The following is a 22,070-nucleotide window of genomic DNA, read 5'->3' on the forward strand; positions in this document are numbered from 1 at the left end:
AATATAAAATACAGTGTATTCCATTTAAAATTACTGCGATAATAATGTACTTTGTACTTGCGTTTTGACTCACCCTGTATTTGATATAAATAAAATTAGCAATACCAATAATTTTTGAAAATTTTGACAATAAATAAAAAAATAGGGCATCAATAAACCATTGCTGTTGTACTCATTTTTATTTATACAAGGAGTTGAACTTTTTACGATTTTTATATAAAATTGGTTATAACTTTGTAAATACCTTGTATACATACCAATCCATTATATTTTTGTGATGGAGAAGTTAACGGGATTTCGAATATAAAATAAAATACAGGGTGTTCCATTTAAAAAAACATAAGTTTGGTCTGCCACTATGTTATCGAAGACCCTGTAGCAATCTAACTAATTTTGTAATGTGAAGCTCAAAGTTGGCTACAATTTTGTTATTAACTTTTATTGCTATATATTACTATAATAGCGGATCTACGGAGCTTTATCACACTAATCAATCACCCTGTATATCTCTCGGAATTTTAGTTATTTTTAAATTTGGAAAAACAATGAATCTTTTAAAAGCTGGTTATAGTCTCTTAAGCTTATTATCTTTTATTTAATCATTTACCTTTTCATTTAAAAATTGTTTAATATGTGTATTTTGTATTTTTAGGAAGTAAGTAAAAAAAGTGAACGAATATCAGCACTGGAAAGGGAAAAGGCCAATCTAATCCAAGTTCTACAAATGCGATCAGTCCCCTCTAAGAGGAGCAATGTGCAAGAAGAAGCGGTATTTTAATTAAAAACACTAGTGTAATAATAAATATACAATTTATTCAATAAGATACATTTTTGTACAAACTTTAAAAAATGTGATTTTGTGAAGATTTGTGAGTTACCTGTTTTTATTTTTTTGACGAAATGTAAATGAAATATTTGGTGCCATAAAATTATGAAGGATCATGACATGTATTACAGAACATTTAACTGTCTGGAATTGTTCATTTACTCAATAATTCAGAAGTGTTTAAAACTATCAATGATATTATTTTATAATACAAATAATATTAGTTGTGATGACGACATGTACATTATTAGTACATTGTACATTATTAAAGTAGATGAACGTTGTGATTGTAAACAAACCAAACCAACTATGATATTTTCTTACAAAATTTCATGAACCTGGCTTAATCATTCGGTGACGTCAAAGTAAGAATCAACCTGTGAAATCCGACACTTTTTTATAGCAAGACATAGTCAAACTTGTTCTTGCTTTAGTATAATAGTTGAAGTATTTATTGTTTTTATTTTAAGTATTTACTTATATTGATTTAAGTATGAAATGAATACCTATAAAAAAGACCAAATACATGAAAAATGATAATAAGTAAGAAATCAAATATACAAATAGGCATACCTACATTTGGATAAATACAAATACCAAGGAACCTTGATTTCAGACAATAATGATCAAACAACAGAAATAAGGGCCAGGATAGAAATACATAGCAAGAAAAGCGTTTGTAAAAATGAAATCAATTCTCTGCAACAAAGAAAAGACCTTAGATTAGAGCTGAGAGTAAGAGCTTTATCCTACGTGTTCGCGATACTGCAATATGGACTTGAAAGCTGGACTTGAAGCAAGAACACATAAATAAGCTACAGTCATTTGAAATGTGGTGTTATGGTTCAAGTGGAAATCGGTGGGACTGTGCATTTTATCAATGAAATTAGATATGTCTCAAACACTCCAGAAGCCGCTAACGATAAAATGTTTTAACATCGCATTAATCATTGTAAATTAGTCGACGGATATTAATTAGTACAGTGAAAATAATAAGACGAGAACTGGACGATAATGATTATAAAGAATAATTTTTAAAGTTGTTTCTACTTTAATGGCAAAAAAAGCAAGCTCATTAGCAGAAACCAATTCAAAATTATTTTGTGTTTCCAAAAACCAATTCAACCAAATAATGTGAAACATTATTTGGTTGAAAAATCTCATTTTTGTTGGCACAAAAATATATTAATTTGTCTGTACTAAATTACTTCTGTTTATCTTAAAAGGGATATGTTACTATCAACATTCACACAGTGTCGCCAAACTGAATTTTGTTATTTTGGGTGTAAATTTTTTCCACCGACCTCCGAGGGTACAATACAAAAGGATGCTTAGAATAGCATGGGCACAGAAAAAGACAAACACGGAAGTATTTCGAGAAATGGGCAAAGGATACGAAATAATAAACACAATAAAAATAAGAAAGTTACATTATCTGGGACACGTAATGAGGGGACAGCGATATGAAATCCTAAGACTAATAATACAAGGAAAGATAAAAGGAGGAAGGAGTATAGGAAGAAGGAGAGTGTCATAGTTGAAGAATTTAAGGGACTGGTTTAAATGTAGTCTATAAAACTCTTCAGAGCAGCGGTAGATAGAGTGAAGATAGTGATGATGATATCCAACCTCCGATTGTTAGACGGTCATGGACGTATAAAGATATACGTCTATGGAGATGGCACTTAAAAAAAAAAGAAGAATATTGTCAGTAGTAATTGCACAAGAGCTCTAAAATTCTATATTAATTTTAGAGATCGAGTGCAATTTGTTGCGATTATTTCATGAATAAAACTGTTCAAAACCAAAATTTTATTGTAATTTATTTATGTAAGTACAAATTAGTACTGTTAAACACACAGTTGATATAAAATATTTTACGGTTGAAAGTCATCACTTTTATAACTTTTAAAACCTTAATTGTCATTAATGTCACTGAATGTATTTTTTCGTAGCAACGAAGAGCATCTGACGTAATATACTTGACGACGGGATATTATCAAAAATTATCACCTTAATTTGCATTTCTGCCGAGTGACACTTTGACAGTTTTAATTTCACGAGCCGAAGGCGAGTGAAATTATGTCAAAGTGTCACGAGGGCAAAAATTCTATATTAATTTTAGAGATCGAGTGCAATTTGTTGCGATTATTTCATGAATAAAACTGTTCAAAACCAAAATTTTATTGTAATTTATTTATGTAAGTACAAATTAGTACAATTAAACAAACAGTTGTTATAAATATTAATTTGACAGTTGAAAGTCATCCGTTTTATAATTTTTAAAACATTAATGTCACTGAATGTATTTTTTCGTAGGAACGAAGTTCATCTGACGTAATATACTTGACGACCGCGACGGGAAATTATCAAAAATTATCGATTTTAGATTTCTGTAGCTTTCTATTGGTCAGAATCTCCTATGAATGAAATAATCAGTAGTAATTGCACAAGAGCTCTAAAATTATTGAATTTTTCCCGAGTGAGACATTGACAGTTTTAAGTTCACGACCCGAAGGGGAGTGAAATTATGTCAAAATGTCACCGAGGGCAAAAATTCGATATTAATTTTAGAGATCGAGTGCAATTTGTTGCGATTATTTCATGAATAAAACTGTTCAAAACCAAAATTTAATTGTAATTTATTTATGTAAGTACAAATTAGTACAATTAAACACACAGTTGTTATAAATATTTGACGGTTGAAAGTCATCACTTTTATAATTTTTAAAACATTAATTGTCATTAATGTCACTGAATGTATTTTTTCGTAGCAACCAAGGGCATCTGACGTAATACACTTGACGACGGTACATTATCAAAAATTATCAGTTTAATTTTTATTTCTGTAGCTTTCTATTGGTCACAATCTCCTATGAATGAAATCTCTTCTTCTTCTTAAGGTGCCTATCCGTTCCGGATGTTGGCGATCAGCATGGCGATATTTTCTTAAATGTGACAGTTGTCAAAACTAGGAAACTGGTTGCCATTAAACAGAAACAATCTACTTAAAAAAATTCTATCGGTAATTTTCTACAGTAGATAATTCTCAGAATAATTTTAATCTGACTGGACAGAATTAAACACGTGATCAAATATCTTACTATACGATTGGAAGTTAAAATCATCAAAAAATAATCAGTTTAATTTTTATTTCTGTAGCTTTCTATTGGTCAGAATCTCCTATGAATGAAATAATCAGGATTATTTCATTCATAGGAGATTCTGACCAATAGAAAGCTACAGAAATCTGAATTAAATCGATAATTTTTGATAATTGCCCGTCGTTAAGTATATTACGTCAGATGCACTTCGTTGCTACGAAAAAATACATTCAGTGACATTAATGACAATTAATGTTTTAAAAGTTATAAAAGTGATGACTTACAACCGTAAAATATTTTATATCAACTGTGTGTATAACAGTACTAATTTGTACTTACATAAATAAATTACAATAAAATTTTGGTTTTGAAGAGTTTTATTCAGGAAATAATCGCAACAAATTGCACTCGATCTCTAAAATTAATATAGAATTTTAGAGTTCTTGTGCAATTACTACTGATTTTTTTGGGCATGCGTATTTCTAAGGTTCGTGAAGTTTTGTAAATATCCCTACTATAGCAATTTAAATCACAGCAACAAATAAATGTTTTATGGAAACATGTGAAATAGACCATAGTGTTATGGACACAAGAAATTTGTGTTATTTCGGATGCTGCCATTGTGCCATTAAAATATATTATGTATTTTGAAAACAGACAATTTCATAATTTTAAGTAAGACATACTTATGTGTACCTATTTAGATACTCACTACTGAATTATTATGTATTATATGTGAATATTGTAAAAAAAGGACTCCATATCTCACTTAAGTGATAGAGATTTATATATTTTTTGTAAAAGACATTAAAATATATCAACCGTTTATATTATTTTTTGTTTTTTTTTAATTTTAAAGCGATAAAAATTCCCCACCCAACGCAATAAGAGTACGAAGGGGCACTGCAGGCTCGGTCGTGATCGCCAGTTTTTTTGTGGCGAACGAGAGTACGATCAACTGGAAGCTAAGCACGGCTTAACTCCGTGGCAGCCATAGTTCTCTAGCTAGATACTGACTTACCAAGCTGGACGGCAAAGGTTCCAACCCGACTCAGACAAAAAAATTTAACAAATGAAGTAAAGACTTAAAATCATTTAATTTACTTCGACGACCGGTTTCAATCTCTATAATATACAGATCATCTTCAGGTCGGCGTTACAAGTGATTAAATGCTACAATTAAACAAAGCCAGAGTTAGAACAATGGGTCTATTGAATAAAAAGAAGTATTTGCTTTTACTTACAAGCATTTAAGTAATTACTTAATAGTAATTGAATAAAGTGATTTCTTTAATGCTTTATTTAATTACTATTAAGTAAATACTTAAATACTTGTAAGTAAAAGCAAATACTTATTTTTATTCAATAGACCCATTGTCTGGTTGTATCAAAATGCTAATATAAAGCCAAAATTTTGAAAGGTATGTAAATGTTGACATTTCAGAACAACAAACAAATACATACGTAGGCACACATATGAGCAAACAGGTACTCATAAACACGCACACAAATGAATGCGGTTTATGACTATTTGTTAAATTAAATTAAATTTAAATTTTTTTTTAATTTGTAAGTTCATCATTAACATGTTTAAACGTCCAGATTATGCTAGTAGGATAGCTAGGTGAAGGTGTCCTACTAGCATAATCTGGACGTTTAAACATTCATGTTACTGATGAACTTACAAATCATCCCTTGTAACGGCATGTAAGCAGATCAAAATTTTAAAAAAATTAAAATTCAATTTAATTTAACAAATAGTCATAAACCGCATACATATGTGTGCGTGCTTATGAGTACCTGTTTGCTCATATGTGTGCATACGTATGTATTTGTTATTGTTTGTTGTTCTGAAATGTCAACATTTACATACCTTTCAAAATTTTGGCTTTCTATTAGCATTTTGATACAACCAGACAATGTTCTAACTCTGGCTTTCTTTAATTGTAGCATTAAATCACTTGTAACGCCAAACTGAAGATGATCTGTATATTGTAGAGATTGAAACTGGTCGTCGAAGTAAATTAAATGATTATGAGTAAGTCTGTGTTTCTTTACTTCATTTAAAATGAACTCGCATATGCAACCCATTCAACATTTCAAAATTTATCAATTTCTAATTTAACTGAGCCGCCAACGAGTTTCCCAGAGCATGTGAACATTCTTACTTTCTCCCTTCCTTATACCCTTTCAGGTGGATGTGAATTAAGTTTAGCTACATATTCACCCATCTCTTCGATTCTTTTCTGTCTTGTACTATTATTTTTATTTCTTCAACCGCTTTCGGTTTAATCTTTCCCGCATCTACTATTTGATGTATCCATTTTTTCTTCGGTCTGCCTTTTTTCTTTTTTGTGATATTTCTTGTTTCATTAATTTTCTCGGTAGTTTACTGGGTTTCATTCTCATCAGATGTCCATACCAGTCTATTTATTATTTTGTTCATTATTGGTTCCTATTTGGTTATCAGGACAGGATAGAAATAGCAAGAAATGCGTTTGTAAAAATGAAAACAGTTCTCTGCAACAAAGACCTTGGATTGGAACTGAGAGTACGAGCTTTGAGGTGCTACATGTTCTGGATACTGCAATATGGACTTGAAAGCTGGACATTGAAGCAAGAACACATAAATAAGCTACAGTCATTTGAAATATAGTGTTACAGAAGGATGCTTAGAATAGCATGGACACAGAAGAAAACGAACACGGAAGTACTACGAGAAATGGGCAAAGAATGCGAAATAATAAACACAAAAAAAAATAAGAAAGTTACAATATCTGGGACACGTAATGAGGGGACAGCGATATGAAATACTAAGGCTGATAATACAGGGAAAGATAAGAGGCGGAAGGAGAATTGGAAGAAGGAGAGTGTCATGGTTGAAGAATTTAATGGACTGCGACTGGTTTAAATGCAATTCTATAGAACTCTTCAGAGCAGCGGTGGAAAGAGTAAAGATAGTGATGATGATATCCAACCTCCGATTGGGAGACGGCACTTAAAGAAGAATTTGGTTATCGTTCTTATTGCCTCATTTCTTATTCTATCCCATATGGTCTTTTCGGCTATAGCTCGTAGATGTCTCATCTCCATTGCGTTTATCCTATTATTATGCTTTTTCTGAAAAGTCAAATTTTCGCTGGTATATAGTATCGTCGGGATCACAATCGTATTATACATTTTCATTTTTGTTTCTTGGTACAATTATTTTTTTCCTCAGAACTGGCGCTAGTGCGTAGTACAGTTCGTTCGATTTTTTTGTTGATTGTTACTTCGAGGTCCATTTTTTAATCATTGGTAATTATACTTCCAAGATAATCATATGTGGTAACTATATACATAGTTCTATCGTCTATATTCTAGTTCTATCTAGTACTTTGCTCTACGGTGTTGAGTCATGGACTCTTAAACAGAGGAATATTAAAAATCTTGAAAGCTTTGAGATGTGGTGCTACCGCCGTATGCTAAGAATAAGTTGGGTGGATAAAATTACAAATGAAGAAGTAATACGCAGAATAAATAACGAGCCAGAAGTTCTACTGAATATAAAAAGAGAAAACTTGAATACTTAGGCCACCTGATGAGGGGACAAAAGTACACATTCCTACAAAATATAATGCAAGGAAAAATCCAAGGACGAAGAAATCCAGGCCGTAGAAGAATGTCCTGGATGAGAAATTTGAGAGAGTGGTTTGGCTGTACCACTAACGAATTGTTCAAAACAGCAGTAAATAAAATTATAATCGCCCTAATGATATCCAATCTCCGATAGGAGAGGCACTCAAAGAAGAAGATCGTCTATATTGTTTCAGTTCTAAATTTATTTTCGTAGTATTCTTTCCAAGCATTATAGCTATCTGTACACATTGTACACCAAAATTAGTATGCCCAAATTATGACGTCTGCGTATTATTTATACCTTAGAGCCGGACTACTTAACACTAAATGTTAATATGAACATTTTTTAATAGGTACTTCAAGACAGAAAGTGCACTGTCTGTGTTCAGAATACAAAATTGGTTTACTTGTACTTTTTAGCTGTACTAAATAAAGACGAAATTAGTTCTGTGGGAACTCGAAAATATGGCTGAAGTTAGACCTTAGGAAAACCAGTCTACGAGATAGTACAGGCACATCGTGTCGATGTAGCAAAATCAAAATTTAAAGGCAGTTATGACTAGAAAAATGAAAACGTTACAATATGAAATATTTCAGTATTTACAGTTACAATATAAGATAACATTTAAAATTAAGTGTATACATAACATCTAGAATTATTCCCCACCTCAAAGTAATTTTGGACTTATTTTCCCTATTTCATAGCATTTGAAAAATGGTAAAAATTGTGCTCAAAAAGTTTTTATTGTGGGTTTAATAATTTTTGAAAAGATTTTACGAGCTCTGAGGCTGTAAATATGGTCTGTAAAGTATGGTTGATTCACTACAGCGGAATATTAAATAATAATAAAAATATAAAAACAGATACTACAGAAACCTGAATATATACTTAGTACATATATATGCACAACTAGAAGATATATAAACATTTTATTAATGTAAATTGTTCAGTACATCAGTTTTAGAATTCTAAATTACATTTACATTAACTTAGTAAAAGCAACCAAAGTATTCAGTCATTTTTTGTGTAGGTACATAAAAATATATTGTTGAAGAACTAGTACAAAACATCTAATACTAATAATACTAAATGTCTTTAAATAAAATATATTTTCCAAGTAATTGTATTCAAATCAGGTTAAAACTCATACATGTTATAGTTGTTCCAATATATCTTTGCACAAACGTGATGATTCATTTGCAAACAAGTTAAATCAAAACATTAAGTGAATGTACGTTGATATGTAATATAGTCTGTTCGCTAAACTCGGACGCAACTTTCTAGATATTTTAGTCGGTAATTTTTGCCAGTTTTAGTAAAATTGGCAAAAAATAATTACTAAATAGTTAATAATCACTAAATAGTTAGTAATTTTGCCAATTTTTGCAAAATTGGCAAAAAACAATAAAAATATCGACCAAAATATCTAGCCAGTTGCGAGTTTAGCGAACCGACTATATCATTGATATGTACTGTCAATGTAATAATTAGGAAATGGTTATTATCGGTGGACGTATTTTATACAGGTAGTTATATTGTACATTTATATTTAACGATGTTATATCTTTAATACAATATAACTTTATAAAATAAGCACAATATAAGTTATAAATTCCAATAAACACAACAAATGAAATGAAAAGTCACTGAAAATGATAAACGTCAAAATTCATAGTAAACAAGGTATCAAAGACATGCCATGTTGTTTATCCTTGATTAAGTTATTGTGGTTTCTACGGACAAGCAGTTTAATTTTGCGATACTAGTTTCTGTGAGTTAAAAAGAGACCTAGTATAAAAAGTACTTCATGAATAATTTCATGCATGTGCAAAGATATAATGGAGGAACAATATATTTGACACTATTATATACTATATGTTGAGGATCAGGTTGAGGATAAAAGTGCTTCTTTAATTATTAGATACAACTACGCAACGATTTCATATAGTATCTATTAAAAATTATTCATTACAAAAACTGGATTGAGAGCATTAAATAATTTTTCTATTTTGTGTCATTAAATAATTGTGGTTGAAAAGTCATTTTTGAGTCCGAATTAAGTCCAAGATATTTTGCTTCCAATTTAATTTCTAGGTATTCATTATTAATAGAAAACGTAATGTTGTTTAATGTTAACAGGTTTTTATCAGTTATCACCCTTGGATTTAAAGTTAGGTTGTGTTTAAGAGATATATCATAAACTTTATCTACACACAACTGCAATTTGTGAACACATTCGCCCATGTTATTTTTTGAAAGTAAAGCCTGATATCATCAGCGTAGGCATGAAACTCTGTCAAAATTTGGTTTAAAATGTCAGTAATGTATATTAGAAGGAATAATGGTCCCAATATAGGTCCCTGAGGCACTCCCGTATGAACGAAACAAGAATTTGAACAACATTCATTATGTTGTCTAAAATGACTATAAAATTGACTAAAATCTGTCAACGTATCATGAGGATAAAAAAATATTAAACATAGTAAAAATCACTCAACAAATGTAACCTAGTGAGCTTTTAAAAGTGGCAAAATAGGTGTTAACTAATTAAAAAAGTTAAAACAGAGACAACAACACTTGAAGATAATAATAAAAAGTAAAAGTCACTTACACCTACTTCCTACTTATAGACAATAGTCTTGCAAATATGTTTTAATGAGTCTCCTTTAGTATCACCACAAAAAGAACTCATAAAATGTGTTTAGAAATATTTATACATAACTTGTTGAATGCTGATGATTCAAGAGTTGAGTCACGACAGTTGCCACTTCTACCTATAAGCTGATGACTCAATTTTTGAGTGCACTGTATGACATAATTGAGTCAGTATAGCTTATAGAAGTGTTGTGTATTTTGTGTGTGGCAGTCAACAAGTTAATGCAAATATTTGCAGGTAGGTACCTTTTGCTTTACTTATACATCCAAAATTAAGCTTTTTAGCAGTTATTAACCCTGCATTAGTGCGGTGGATAAATATTACACAGTTAGTGCAGTGGAATGTGTAGAACCCCAATAAAAAAAATCAAGAGTACAAAGAAAAATTTGAAAAAATCAAAAAAAGTCGCAGAAAGAAGATAACTGTAATCTTCACTAAATGTGTTATCTAAAAAATAATAGTAAATTGCAAACATACAAAATATCTCAATAAAGAACACCAAAACATTTTCGGCTAGGGTGAACCACACCCCACCGCACTAACGCAGGGTTAACAAAGTATCTTTATTATGCACTATCAATACTATTATTTTTCTTTGGCTGATAATATCTTCTCCCACTTAATACCATCCTGTACTTTTTGCTTTACTTATACATCCAAAATTAATGCCTGGTTGCACTAAGAGATCTTAAGCTTAAGACATGCCTTAAGCACAGCTTAAGAAATATATGTGTTGCACCATTGAGTCTTGGATCAATTTTCAGCTAGCCACACTGGATTGCCACGTGGATTGCATCTTAACACGTTAATTTCCAGTTAAATAAAAAATACGCCTCAGGCCACCTCACGATTTTTAAAAGTTACATCAATATTTACTTGTCTGATTATATTTCAGAAAAGTTGCAGTATTATTTTACCAATAAAACATTTTTTTATTGTTTTTTTGTTTGGTACAGCTTAAGTGCAACAGAACCTAAAGAAATATTTTGTTGACTGTGGCCATGCAGCATACAACTAATCATTGGTAATCGTACCTTCGTTTATTGTTTATCATAGTGCTATAGACAGTTGAAAATAAGTTATGAGAAAGAACAATGTTCTTTTATTTTATGGCAAAAATATGGCAAATGATGGGGCAAACACTCTAAAGATGATTAGATATAGAATGTGTTAAGTTTTTTTAATAAACAAACTTCCAAAGCATATCGTCGGCGATGTGACAATACCTCCTATCTGCTTTTTCGTGAGTTTTTTAGGAGAGACGAAAAAGTTTTTTAGGACCACCTCCTGTTTTTATAAGATATTTTTTGACTTGTTTTGTAGTAAATTCTACTATGTATTTACTATATAATAAGTCAAAACTTACGTGTGAAAACAGGAGGTCACCCTAAAAAAGGTTTTTTGTCTCTCCTAAAAAACTCACGAAAAGCAGATAGGAGGTATTGTACACATCACTGACGATATACAATGTTCTTACAATATAGGAATAAAATCAACCTATCCACATGTACTTATACTGAGTTATTTGGTAACCGAATCTTGAAATTCTGGGGAAGTGAGCGCCTTGGATCTGCCAGGCCACATATTTATTACTACAATATAAATGTATAGCACCCTCGGTATGATAGAAATGCCATGCAACAAAATACATTGGAACAGCATATTACACATACAACAGCATAACTTTTTAGTACAGCACACCATGAATGCTGTGTGGCGATTAACGTGTCGGTTAAGATGTGCTTAAATAAGAATCGAAAATTATGATGCAATGTAAATCTCATTTAAAAGCAGCCCTATCTATAAAATGAGCTGGGCTAAGCTGGAGCTTATGATTCGTTGGTGCAACCAGGCATAAGCTTTCTAACAGTTATTAACAAAATATCTTTATTATGCACTATCAATACTATTATTTTTCTTTGGTCGATAATATTTTATCCCAGTTAATACCATCACAAGGTAATTTACTTTCAATCCACGGGGATAACCAAACTAAATACCACTTTTCTCCTAAAACTAGCTTTACATTTTCTAATCTACCTCTATCGTATTTACTAACAGTATTGCGCTCATGGGTGACTACACTTCTAAACATTAAATCTACATGAAAATACAACAAGGCACCACTAAAGCCAGCCCCAAACAACACAATAAGAATCAAAAATATAAATAACTGATTTTGGGTCCAATCCATAAATAGTGTTGCTAAAGGAAACACAATTTTGAATATAGATTTCCATGAAAAATCAAATGTAATGAAGTGGCTGATAAACCTCATGTTGTAGAATGATGCATATAATGTAGCTATTAGCATATACAATAAGAATACCATAAAATATCTATGATTTTCTAATCCTACACAGTAACTGGTAAACATGCAGTGGTGGTCTCTCTTGAGGATACATACATTACACACTGAACAATGCCATGATCTTGGTGGAGCCAGGGATTCACATACTGAACAAAATTTCCAATCTGGTTTTAAGTCTGTTGGTAGTACTCTTCCCCTGATACTAGTGTCACACATAGCTATTGCTACCAGATTCGTACAAATGTTAAATAGTATTATAGTTCCCGTTAAAAAATGGAAATTATAAGATGCACTCCATTGTATGTAGTACCTTGGTAAAACGACAAATAGTTCAAAATAATATACTACAGGAATCATTACCAATAAAAAGCCAGTCACAAAAAAGTCTCTCACACATTTTGGAAATATATTTTGTCGCAGCCTCATAGTTTCAATCAAGTTTTAATACACAAAACTAAAACTAAGAAACAAATGTAAAATGTAAGTTTCCCTCTCCCTACTTGGTGACAGTTTTTATTAAGGTTATGTTTACATTACTTGATGGATGGTGTCTACAAAACCAAAAACTATGTTCTGTAATATTATACCTAAGTTAGAGAACCAGTATTACAAGCATAAAATTTCAAAATTGTAATTCAAAGCAAAAGATAAATTATTATTTACTCATTTGAGATATTATCAGAATTTATATTCACCAAAAATGTAAGTAATAAGAATTTGTTATTTTTATACTTAAGAGTTTAAAAATGAGGTCATTCTTCTGTAATGATAACTTGCAACTTTAACTTCGAAAGAGCATGGTTAAATGTTACATTTGGTCAGTCCTCTTGTATAGTGTCGAAGCATGGACATTAAAAATATCCACCATTAATCGTTTGGACGCCTTTAAAATGTAGCTGCACAGACGTACACTGAAAATACCATTTACGGCTTTGCTGATAAATGTGGCAGTCCTTATAAGAGAGCAAGTGCTCGCGAGCTACTTGATAACATCAAATATAGAAAGATGTCATATTTTGGTCACGTAGTAAGGGGAGACCGATAACCGATATAATATATTCTTCAACATATTATGACGGGTAAAATCGAAGGACGCAAAGGAATTGCTAGAAAGCAGGCCTCTTGGTTGAAAAATATCAGGGAGTTGACATGAATAAAGAAAGCCGAACAACTATTTAGAATAGCTCGAGACAGAGACAGTTTCGCCATGTGTCATGTTAATCGCTAACGTCAAGGAGACTTGATACTTGATAGGGCCACGTTAAGAAGATGTTTAAGAGTAATAAAAGAAAATGCTTCATAGAAAAATTATTTCATGCACAGTGAAAGTGAACACTAATTTAAGAAACACTATCTGGCTGGTAAGGTTCGAACTAAATAAAGCTTGTTCATCAATATTCGTTATCTTCTGCTACTATTGAAAGCGCTGTCCTAGAGCAAATATGAGCATGGTCGTCATTATTATTTATAAGCAAATATTTATAGGCAAACATTCAAAAAATCTTAGATTTTAGTTCATTTATCGTAAAGTTATAAAATGTAATAGTATAGAATATAGAATGTAACAGGTTTTGTAACTAATGTAATTAATGTTATAAATTAATATTATTTGATATCACCATCATCATCATCAATGGTGCTACATACAGCCCTATAAAAGGACCTAGACCTTTCCAACTCTATTAAGCCAATCAGTTCTATTCATTGCCAGCTGTTGCCAGTTTGCTGCGCCTATTTCCTACCATCTTCATCTACACCCAGAGGTGTAACCAGGATGATCCTAAGGGGGGGTTACATCTACTTAAAGGTCTCTGGGGGTATGGAATAATAATGGTGTTAAGCGTATAGAGCTCAAAGTACATCCAAAAGGGGGGGTTATAACCCCCAAAACTACCCCTTGGTTACGCCTATGTCTACACCATCCTTCCATCTGAGTTTTCGCCTACCCCTATTTCTACTTCCCATAGGTTGTGACATAAGGATTCTTCTAGGAGAGTTGTTCTGCTGTGATCTTGCTAGATGTCCTGCCCATCTTAGTCTTCCTATTTTTATAAGAGATACTACGTCTTTACCACCAAATATATGTTTATATCTCGTAGTTTTACCTCCTCATTCAAACACCATTTTCACAAATGACACCGAATATTCCTCTCAGAATCAGAATCCTTCGTTCAAATATATATAAGCAGGTTTTCATCTGCCATGGAGATTGTTTGTGGATCGGAGACATGAACCATCTCCAAGGCAGATGAAAACCTGCTTATATGTAAACAAAGGATTCTGAGAGAAATATTCGGTGGCATCTGTGAAAATGGTGTTTGAAGGAGGAGGTTCAACTACGAGATATAAACGGCACATTCCATGTCAAATCACTCAGGCAAAAAATTTTGGATCTCCGATTTGTCTGAAAATTGGTATATAGCTTCTCCGGGACGTAAAAATAAGGTATTTAAGGTCAAAAAATCTTCTTCTTCTTTTTTTCCTAAAATGTTATTTTATGTGATTTAACAGTGATTTGGTATTTATTTAGACAAATTTGCATTTTCTATCGTAAAGTATCAATGAAAAACATAATATTCTAATAGAAGGGACATAAAAATGTCATTATATGGCATTATAACAAGTTATTTTGATTCAAAACAAGTTTTTGATCAAATTTTATAGTGTAGAAAACGTTAATATACCGTTTTTTCAATTTTCCTACATTCCCAAAATACATCATCATCGATTTGGCTGAAAATTCGCTCACAGATAGCCAAAATATAGGGCTTTAAGTGGTTAGAAGGATTTGAATTATATTACAATACTAAAAAAGTTACATGCAGTAATATCAGACTCAAAAGTATATTAGTCCAGTCGGGATAGCATTTGACCTTGCATGCAGAGCTGCCCAAAATTTTATTTTTCTATAATCTTTAGGGGAGTCAATAGTAGCCTAAATTTAAAATCACGAGTGAATTCCTTCGTTATGTTAGCCGTCGTCTTGATTTTTAAAGGAGAACCTGTTTTGCTCAATATCTCCGCCATTTTTAACTTTTCGACAAAAATGGTAGGGACTGAAATTATTCCAAATAAATCGTATTTACAATTATTATAATTTATTTTTAACAATTTTTGTCTCGAGGTCGATATTTTCGAGTTAATTGTACTTACAGTAGACGTCTATATTTTTGACTATGATATTGCATTTAACTTTTTTGGTATTGTAATATAATTCAAATCCTTCTGACTACTTAAAGTACTATGTTTTGGCTATCTGTGGGCAAATTTTCAGCCAAATCGATTATGATGTATTTTGGGAATGGAGAAAAATGTAAAAAACGGTATTTTAACGTTTTCTACACTATAAAATTTGATCAAAAACTTGTTTTGAATCAAAGTAACTTGTTATAATACCATATTATAATGACATTTGAGTCCCTTCTATTAAAATATTATGTTTTCCATTGATACTTCACGATAGAAAATGCGTTTAAATAAACACCAAATCACTGTAAAATCGCATAACATAACATTTTGAGAAAAAAAGAAGAAGATTTTTTGATCTTAAATATCTTATTTTTACGTCCCGCAGAAGCTATGTACCAATGTTCAGACAAATCGGAGATCCAAATTTTTTTTGCTCCAAAATTGAGTGATTTGAAATATGGAATCACCCAAACGTATATTTGGTGATATAATCAGGTTTTCATCTGCCTTGGAGATGGTTTGTAGACCGGAGACATGAACCATCTCCAAGGCAGATGAAAATCTGCTTATATTTGAACGAAGGATTCTGAGAGAACTATTCGGTGGCAGTGGCATCTGTGGAAATGGTGTTTGATGGAAGAGATACAACTACGAGATAGGTATAAACATATATTTGGTGATATAAGCAGGTTTTCATCTGCCTTGGAGATGGTTTGCGGATCGGAGACATGAACCATCTCCAAGGCAGATGAAAATCTGCTTATATTTGAACGAAGGATTCTGAGAGAAATATTCGGTGGCAGTGGCATCTGTGGAAATGGTGTTTGATGGAAGAGATACAACTACGAGATATAAACATATATTTGGTGATATAAGCAGGTTTTCATCTGCCTTGGAGATGGTTTGCGGATCGGAGACATGAACCATCACCAAGGCAGATGAAAACCTGCTTATATTTGAACGAAGGATTCTGAGAGGAATATTCGGTGGCATCTGTGAAAATGGTGTTTAAAGGAGGAAGTACAACTACGAGATATAAACATATATTTGTCAACACTGCTTGTATAAGGGTTTTGTATATGGTTATTTTTGTTTTTATTTTTTGTATGTTTCTTATATCAAATAACAAACAAATTTTATTTTTGTTCTAATATAAACTTCTGATGTAGAGAGTAGGCACGTAGGCACTCCTGAAACAGTTTGAAGTTATACCGCAAGATGTCAGTGTTAAAATTAAATGTCAAAAATGACAACTCTGTCATGTTGTCTTGTCAAATGAATTTTTTAGTTGTCAGATAATCTTCATATGTGAACTTTCTCTATGTATAATACAGTTAGGATAATAATCCATTTAAAATAATTTTGTTACGTTTAATCGAATGTGTTCTATTGAACATAAAAATATAGTGCATCCCGGTTGTAAATCTTAGTGAAAAGTGTTATAATGAAGTTATGTTAATAGTGTATTTCACTCAGTGATGGGCTCTAGAATAAGGTAAGTCTTTTTTATTATTCCTAAGCGGGGGCGAAATTTCTTTACGCAATAGCAAACTGAACAGCCTCTATTTCTCTTCCAGGGAGAACGTAAAACATTTTTTCGAATGTTTCTGCGAAGTTGTCCCTCCAAGAGCAAAAAATGAGCCGTGGATTATACAGCAGTATCCGGAAAAGTACAAGGACGAGGAAGTTTTAAAAGCTGTACCCAAATTTGCTTATCCCTACAAATTTGAAAAGTAGGTAGAATGTACCATATTATTATGTATTTAAGGTTCTACTAGTGGTGTTCTGTTTTTATCTTATAATGTAAATATTTACAACTTCTTACTACTTGGCAAATGTTCAAGTGATATTTACAGCCAAAATAGTGTCTATAATTGTAACATAACTGCAAGAGTTGGTGTTGTTGAACTGCAATCAATAGATCCTCTGTATTTTCTACTCTAGTACTTAAATGAAATGAATCATTTCTATTACAAATTGATTTCAGATATGCAAATTACATAATTTTCTCAGTAAATCCGCTCATTGAAATATAATATTAAGTATTTAACATAACAGACATATTCTTAGTACCTATATAAATAACTAATAGTACTAAATAAAATTCTACTTTATTATATAAATTCTTCTTTAGGTATGTTATTTACAAAGCTTAAGGCCCCAGGTCTTGAAAGTCTAAGGCTAAAAATACATTAATTGAGGGGGCCAGACGTAAAAGGGTTTAAGTGCATTTTTTTATAGTTCTGAGATAATAAGCTTCAAAGTTGTTTGAGTTTTATAAATTCTAGGAGTCATTAAATTAAAATATGTCTAGCGTACAATGTACTATAAAATGATAAAAATATAAGGGTATATTATTACTCTCACTATATCCTTCCTTTTTTCAATTATTAAAAAAATGTACAGCTGGTTCCAAAAAAAACTGATACGACTCTTAAAGCGTATTTTGTAGAAAATTGAGCAGTGTATTTTGAAGGATAAATATTTATTATTTACATACTGTCAGTGTCACTGCCAAATCTTAAAATTTGTCAGATAACTTATTCTGTTCAACCTCAAAAAATGGCTCCACGTGCTGGCAAAGAACTAAAATCAAGAATTGTAACGAAATTAGAAGATGGTTGGTCACTATCTGCCGTAGCGAACCATTTTAACATAAGCAGAACAACCGTTTTTAATATTAATAAAAGATGGAGAGAACAAGAAACTCTCGAAAGGAAGCAAGGTTTGAGAAGAGCTCTCTGAAGAAGACAATTTCATAATTCCTTTCACGCAGATGGACCGAAGACTACAAGCTGTTATCACTGCTGATGGAAATATTACAAAATATTAATTTTATTTTTACATACCTAAATTTAGTATAGTTTTGGTCTTTCAGACCCTCGCTTTCTTTCGAGAGTTTTTTGTTCCCTCCATTTTTTATTAATAGAAAAACTGTGGTTCTGCTTTATGTTAAAATGTTTTGCTGCCTCTGATAGTGCCCGGTTATCTTTTAATTTGGTTACAATTCTTGCTTTAATATGCATATTGTTGAGTTAAGTCGTTTGTTTTATTCCTTAATAATAATAAAAATGATAACAACAACCCTATTTTATGTAAAAACTATCATTTATATCGTCGGCTTACTGCCAAAACCAACTAACTCCACTTTTTAAAGTTTTGAGGAATCGACGTTTTAAACTTTAATTTGAAATGAAAAATCGTTTGTATTTAAAAATGATTTAAGGACTGAAAAATATTAAAGTAAATAACATTATAAACGAAACATTTTGTTAAAAAGTTACTAAAATGAAGTGAAAGATAAAAAAAGTACAAAAAACATTTTTTTTTCGGCACTTGTCGGGTTTTGGCTGTACAAAGTTAGTCAACTTCTAGGTAACTTTGAACATCACTGTCCTCCATATCAGGCACTTGTCTTGTTTTGGCAGTACTATAATATTGTAAATGATAAAATACTATTTTATTTAAACATAGATGTGCAGACAACTGCACATATCTGTTTTTGGCTGAATAAAAGTGTCATCATTGGAATTAGTTGTTTTGAGACCCTTCTGTTTCCCACATTTAAAATCTGCTTTGAAGTGTCTGGTTTCATCAGTACATTCTTTGATAATTATTAAGTACAAAGGCGGACTTACCTCAGAATCGACAAAAAGTGGAGTTAATTGGTTTTGGCAGTAAGCCGACGATATACTCTTTATAAAATTCAGAAATTCATATGTAATCAGTTGTTTGTTTGTTTATTTTAACTGACTTTGACAGTCTGTCATAATAAATATAATATAATGTCAGACCAATCAAATACACTGCTCAAAATAATCAAATCTTACTAAGAGTCGTATCAGTTTTTTTAAGAACCAGCTGTTCTTGATTCAGTAGGTACATGGTGTTGATAAATGTTACTGGTAAAACGGTTCAAGTGTAGATGTTAACTACGTATTACTAATCATTTTTGTCCCAGCTGTTATCCACAGTGTATAATATTAATTTACTTGAAATTAATCCTGTATTAGCATGTGCTTACACATTACAGAATACTAAAAATAGTCTTGTGGTAAAATGGTTCAAGCGCGCTTAAAGCCATGTATTACTATTTGTTTTTACAGAATACTAAAAATAGTTTTGTGGTAAAACGGTTTAGGCGCACGGTTAAACCTGTTTACTACCAAAGTAAACTACAATTGTTTTGAGTGAGTTAAATGTAATGGCCATAGATGGCGACTGTAGGGCAAAATATGCTTAAATCGTTGTACCACCAAGTTCTAATACAATTTAAGTATGCAAATATGTACTTGGAGTAAAATTTTAAAAAAGTGCACTTAAACCCTTTTACTTCTAACCCCCTCAATTGTAATACTTATATATTACAAAACTTATATCAAGTGGGGTGGCTTCTTGTCCAATCATGCTCCTTGCCTACTAAATTGACTTACTATCCTCCTCCATTCATCCCTGTTTGTTGCTCTTTCTTCCCCGCAATAATTCCCTCATTTCTGAGACCTTCCTGTACACTGTCAAACCATCTTTGTCTGGGTCTTCCTGTCCTTTTTCGTGATTGGGCCTCGTTTTAGGATCACCTTTGGCATCTTCTTTCTTTCCTTTCTCATCACGTGTCCCATACATCTCACTCTCTGTGGCTTTATGAAGATACTGAGGCTTGGTTCATTATACATTTTCTCTAGCTCCCTGTTTGTTCATCGCAACCAATCTTCCACTGTGTTTTTGTCTCCATATAAACTCTGAGCATTTTCCTTTCCAATTCCTCGGTATTTGCTTTTTTCATCGTCCATACTTCACTACCATATGTCACTGTAAGCCTTATTACAGTATTATATTATAATATATTATATCCTTCACTTTGTTTTGCTCTATACATATTTGGATTCACTAAGCCCTCTACTGTTTAACATAATGTTGGATGAAATAATAAAACAAGTGAAGAAAAAAAGAGGGTACAAAATGGGCAATAGAGAGATAAAAATACTCTGTTACGCTGATGACACCGTGTTAGTAGCAGAGTGCAAAGATGACCTACAAAGATTATTGCACGAGTTCAACATTAACGCAAAAGAAATGAATATGAAAATATCAGCCCAAAAAGCAAAAAGCTTAGTAATTGCCAAAGAACCAATAAGATGCAAATAATTGGAGTTAGACCATCAAATTATACAAGTAATGACTTTCAAATATCTGGGAATTAATCTATCAGCCGACAACCACCAAATAAAAGACCAAATAATTAAAGCCAGTAGAACAGCCCGATGCCTAAACGGCACAATTTGGAAAAGAAACACCTAAGATTGGAAACAAAGGCCCGAATATATAAGTCAGTTATTAGGCCAGCTATGACTTACATGGCCGAAACAAGACCAGATACAAGCAAAACACGAAGACATCTGGAAACCAATGAAATGAAGATCTTAAGAAGGATTGCTGGAAAAGGACTACAGGATAGGGTAAGAAGTGAGGAAATCAGACGTATATGTGGGGTAGACAATATAAATACCTGGGTAAAGAACAGAAAAGAAGAGTTAAATGAGCTCATAAGCAGGATGTCTGAATCAAGGATAGAAAGAATAGCCAGGGACAAGTCACTGTTAGGCAGGAGAAGTATAGGACGCCCAAGGAAAAGATATGACAACTTAGGGGCAGAATGAAAGGCACAGTTGAAGAAAAACAGGCAGTACTGCCTATATAAAAGAAGAAGAAGAAGAAAAAGATATTTGGATTTCATCAGTGGTCTTAGGCTTCCCATCTTTTTATTTTCCTTTGCTAATCTGGCATTCAGTTTCCATTCTTTATACAGGGTGAGTCATGAGGAACTGTACATACTCCTACCTCGTATAGAGGCTCCTATGGGGAATAACAAATGACCATTAAAAAGTGTCTGCTCCCCTTGTTTAATAATATACAGGGCGAGTTTCGCATTTTGACAGAAATTTATATTCGTCATAATTTTTGAACGGTTAGATCGATGTGTCTCTTATTTTGGTCAATCGTTACACTATTACCACCTAATCAACTGATTTATTCAAACTAGAAAAAAATCAGGTCCGGCTTTAAAAAATTAGTTCGTTTGGGTCTTAGAAAAAATTTCACCCAGTATACGCTTTATGAAAACTCTAATATGAATTTTACAAATTAGACAAATAGACAATTAAAATGGCATATTTATTTTTTCCCCACACGATTACTTAATTTTTTATAAAAAAATCGAATTTGACTATGAATTAAAAGTTTGGTATAAGTAAACCATAGATTTAAAAAAATTAACTTTTATTACAAAAATTATTTTTTTTAACAAATATTTAATTTATGTTACCACCCAATCAACTGATTTATTCAAACTAGAAAAAAATCAGGCC

At 31.8% G+C, this 22,070-nt stretch overlaps 3 protein-coding genes across 6 annotated transcripts in view; 2 read left to right on the forward strand and 1 right to left on the reverse strand.

Annotated features, from left to right (window-relative positions):
• The window catches only part of LOC114336230 (suppressor APC domain-containing protein 2), a 103,128-nt gene extending 98,365 nt beyond the window's left edge, over positions 1 to 4,763 (forward strand). The window contains exon 3 of the mRNA XM_050645115.1: positions 653 to 4,763. Within this exon, the coding sequence (XP_050501072.1) occupies positions 653 to 778 (126 nt within the window). The 3' untranslated portion in view covers positions 779 to 4,763. The remainder of the gene's footprint in view (positions 1 to 652) is intronic.
• The window catches only part of LOC114336226 (probable palmitoyltransferase ZDHHC24), a 51,438-nt gene extending 38,396 nt beyond the window's left edge, over positions 1 to 13,042 (reverse strand). Inside the window, exon 1 of the mRNA XM_050645116.1 lies at positions 10,161 to 13,042. Coding sequence (XP_050501073.1) covers positions 12,115 to 12,942 — 828 coding nt within the window. The 5' untranslated portion in view covers positions 12,943 to 13,042 and the 3' untranslated portion in view covers positions 10,161 to 12,114. The remainder of the gene's footprint in view (positions 1 to 10,160) is intronic.
• Positions 13,043 to 16,966: 3,924 nt separating this feature from the next.
• Positions 16,967 to 22,070, forward strand: part of LOC114336229 (DENN domain-containing protein 1A) — a 150,899-nt gene continuing 145,795 nt past the window's right edge. For all 4 annotated transcript variants that reach the window (XM_050645117.1, XM_050645118.1, XM_050645120.1 and 1 more), the window contains exons 1-2: positions 16,967 to 17,200; positions 17,283 to 17,438. In XM_050645117.1, the coding sequence (XP_050501074.1) occupies positions 17,184 to 17,200; positions 17,283 to 17,438 (173 nt within the window). In that variant the 5' untranslated portion in view covers positions 16,967 to 17,183. The remainder of the gene's footprint in view (positions 17,201 to 17,282; positions 17,439 to 22,070) is intronic.

This window comes from Diabrotica virgifera, chromosome 3 (genome assembly GCF_917563875.1).
Source record: "Diabrotica virgifera virgifera chromosome 3, PGI_DIABVI_V3a".
In the NCBI taxonomy this organism is placed as follows: domain Eukaryota; kingdom Metazoa; phylum Arthropoda; class Insecta; order Coleoptera; family Chrysomelidae; genus Diabrotica; species Diabrotica virgifera.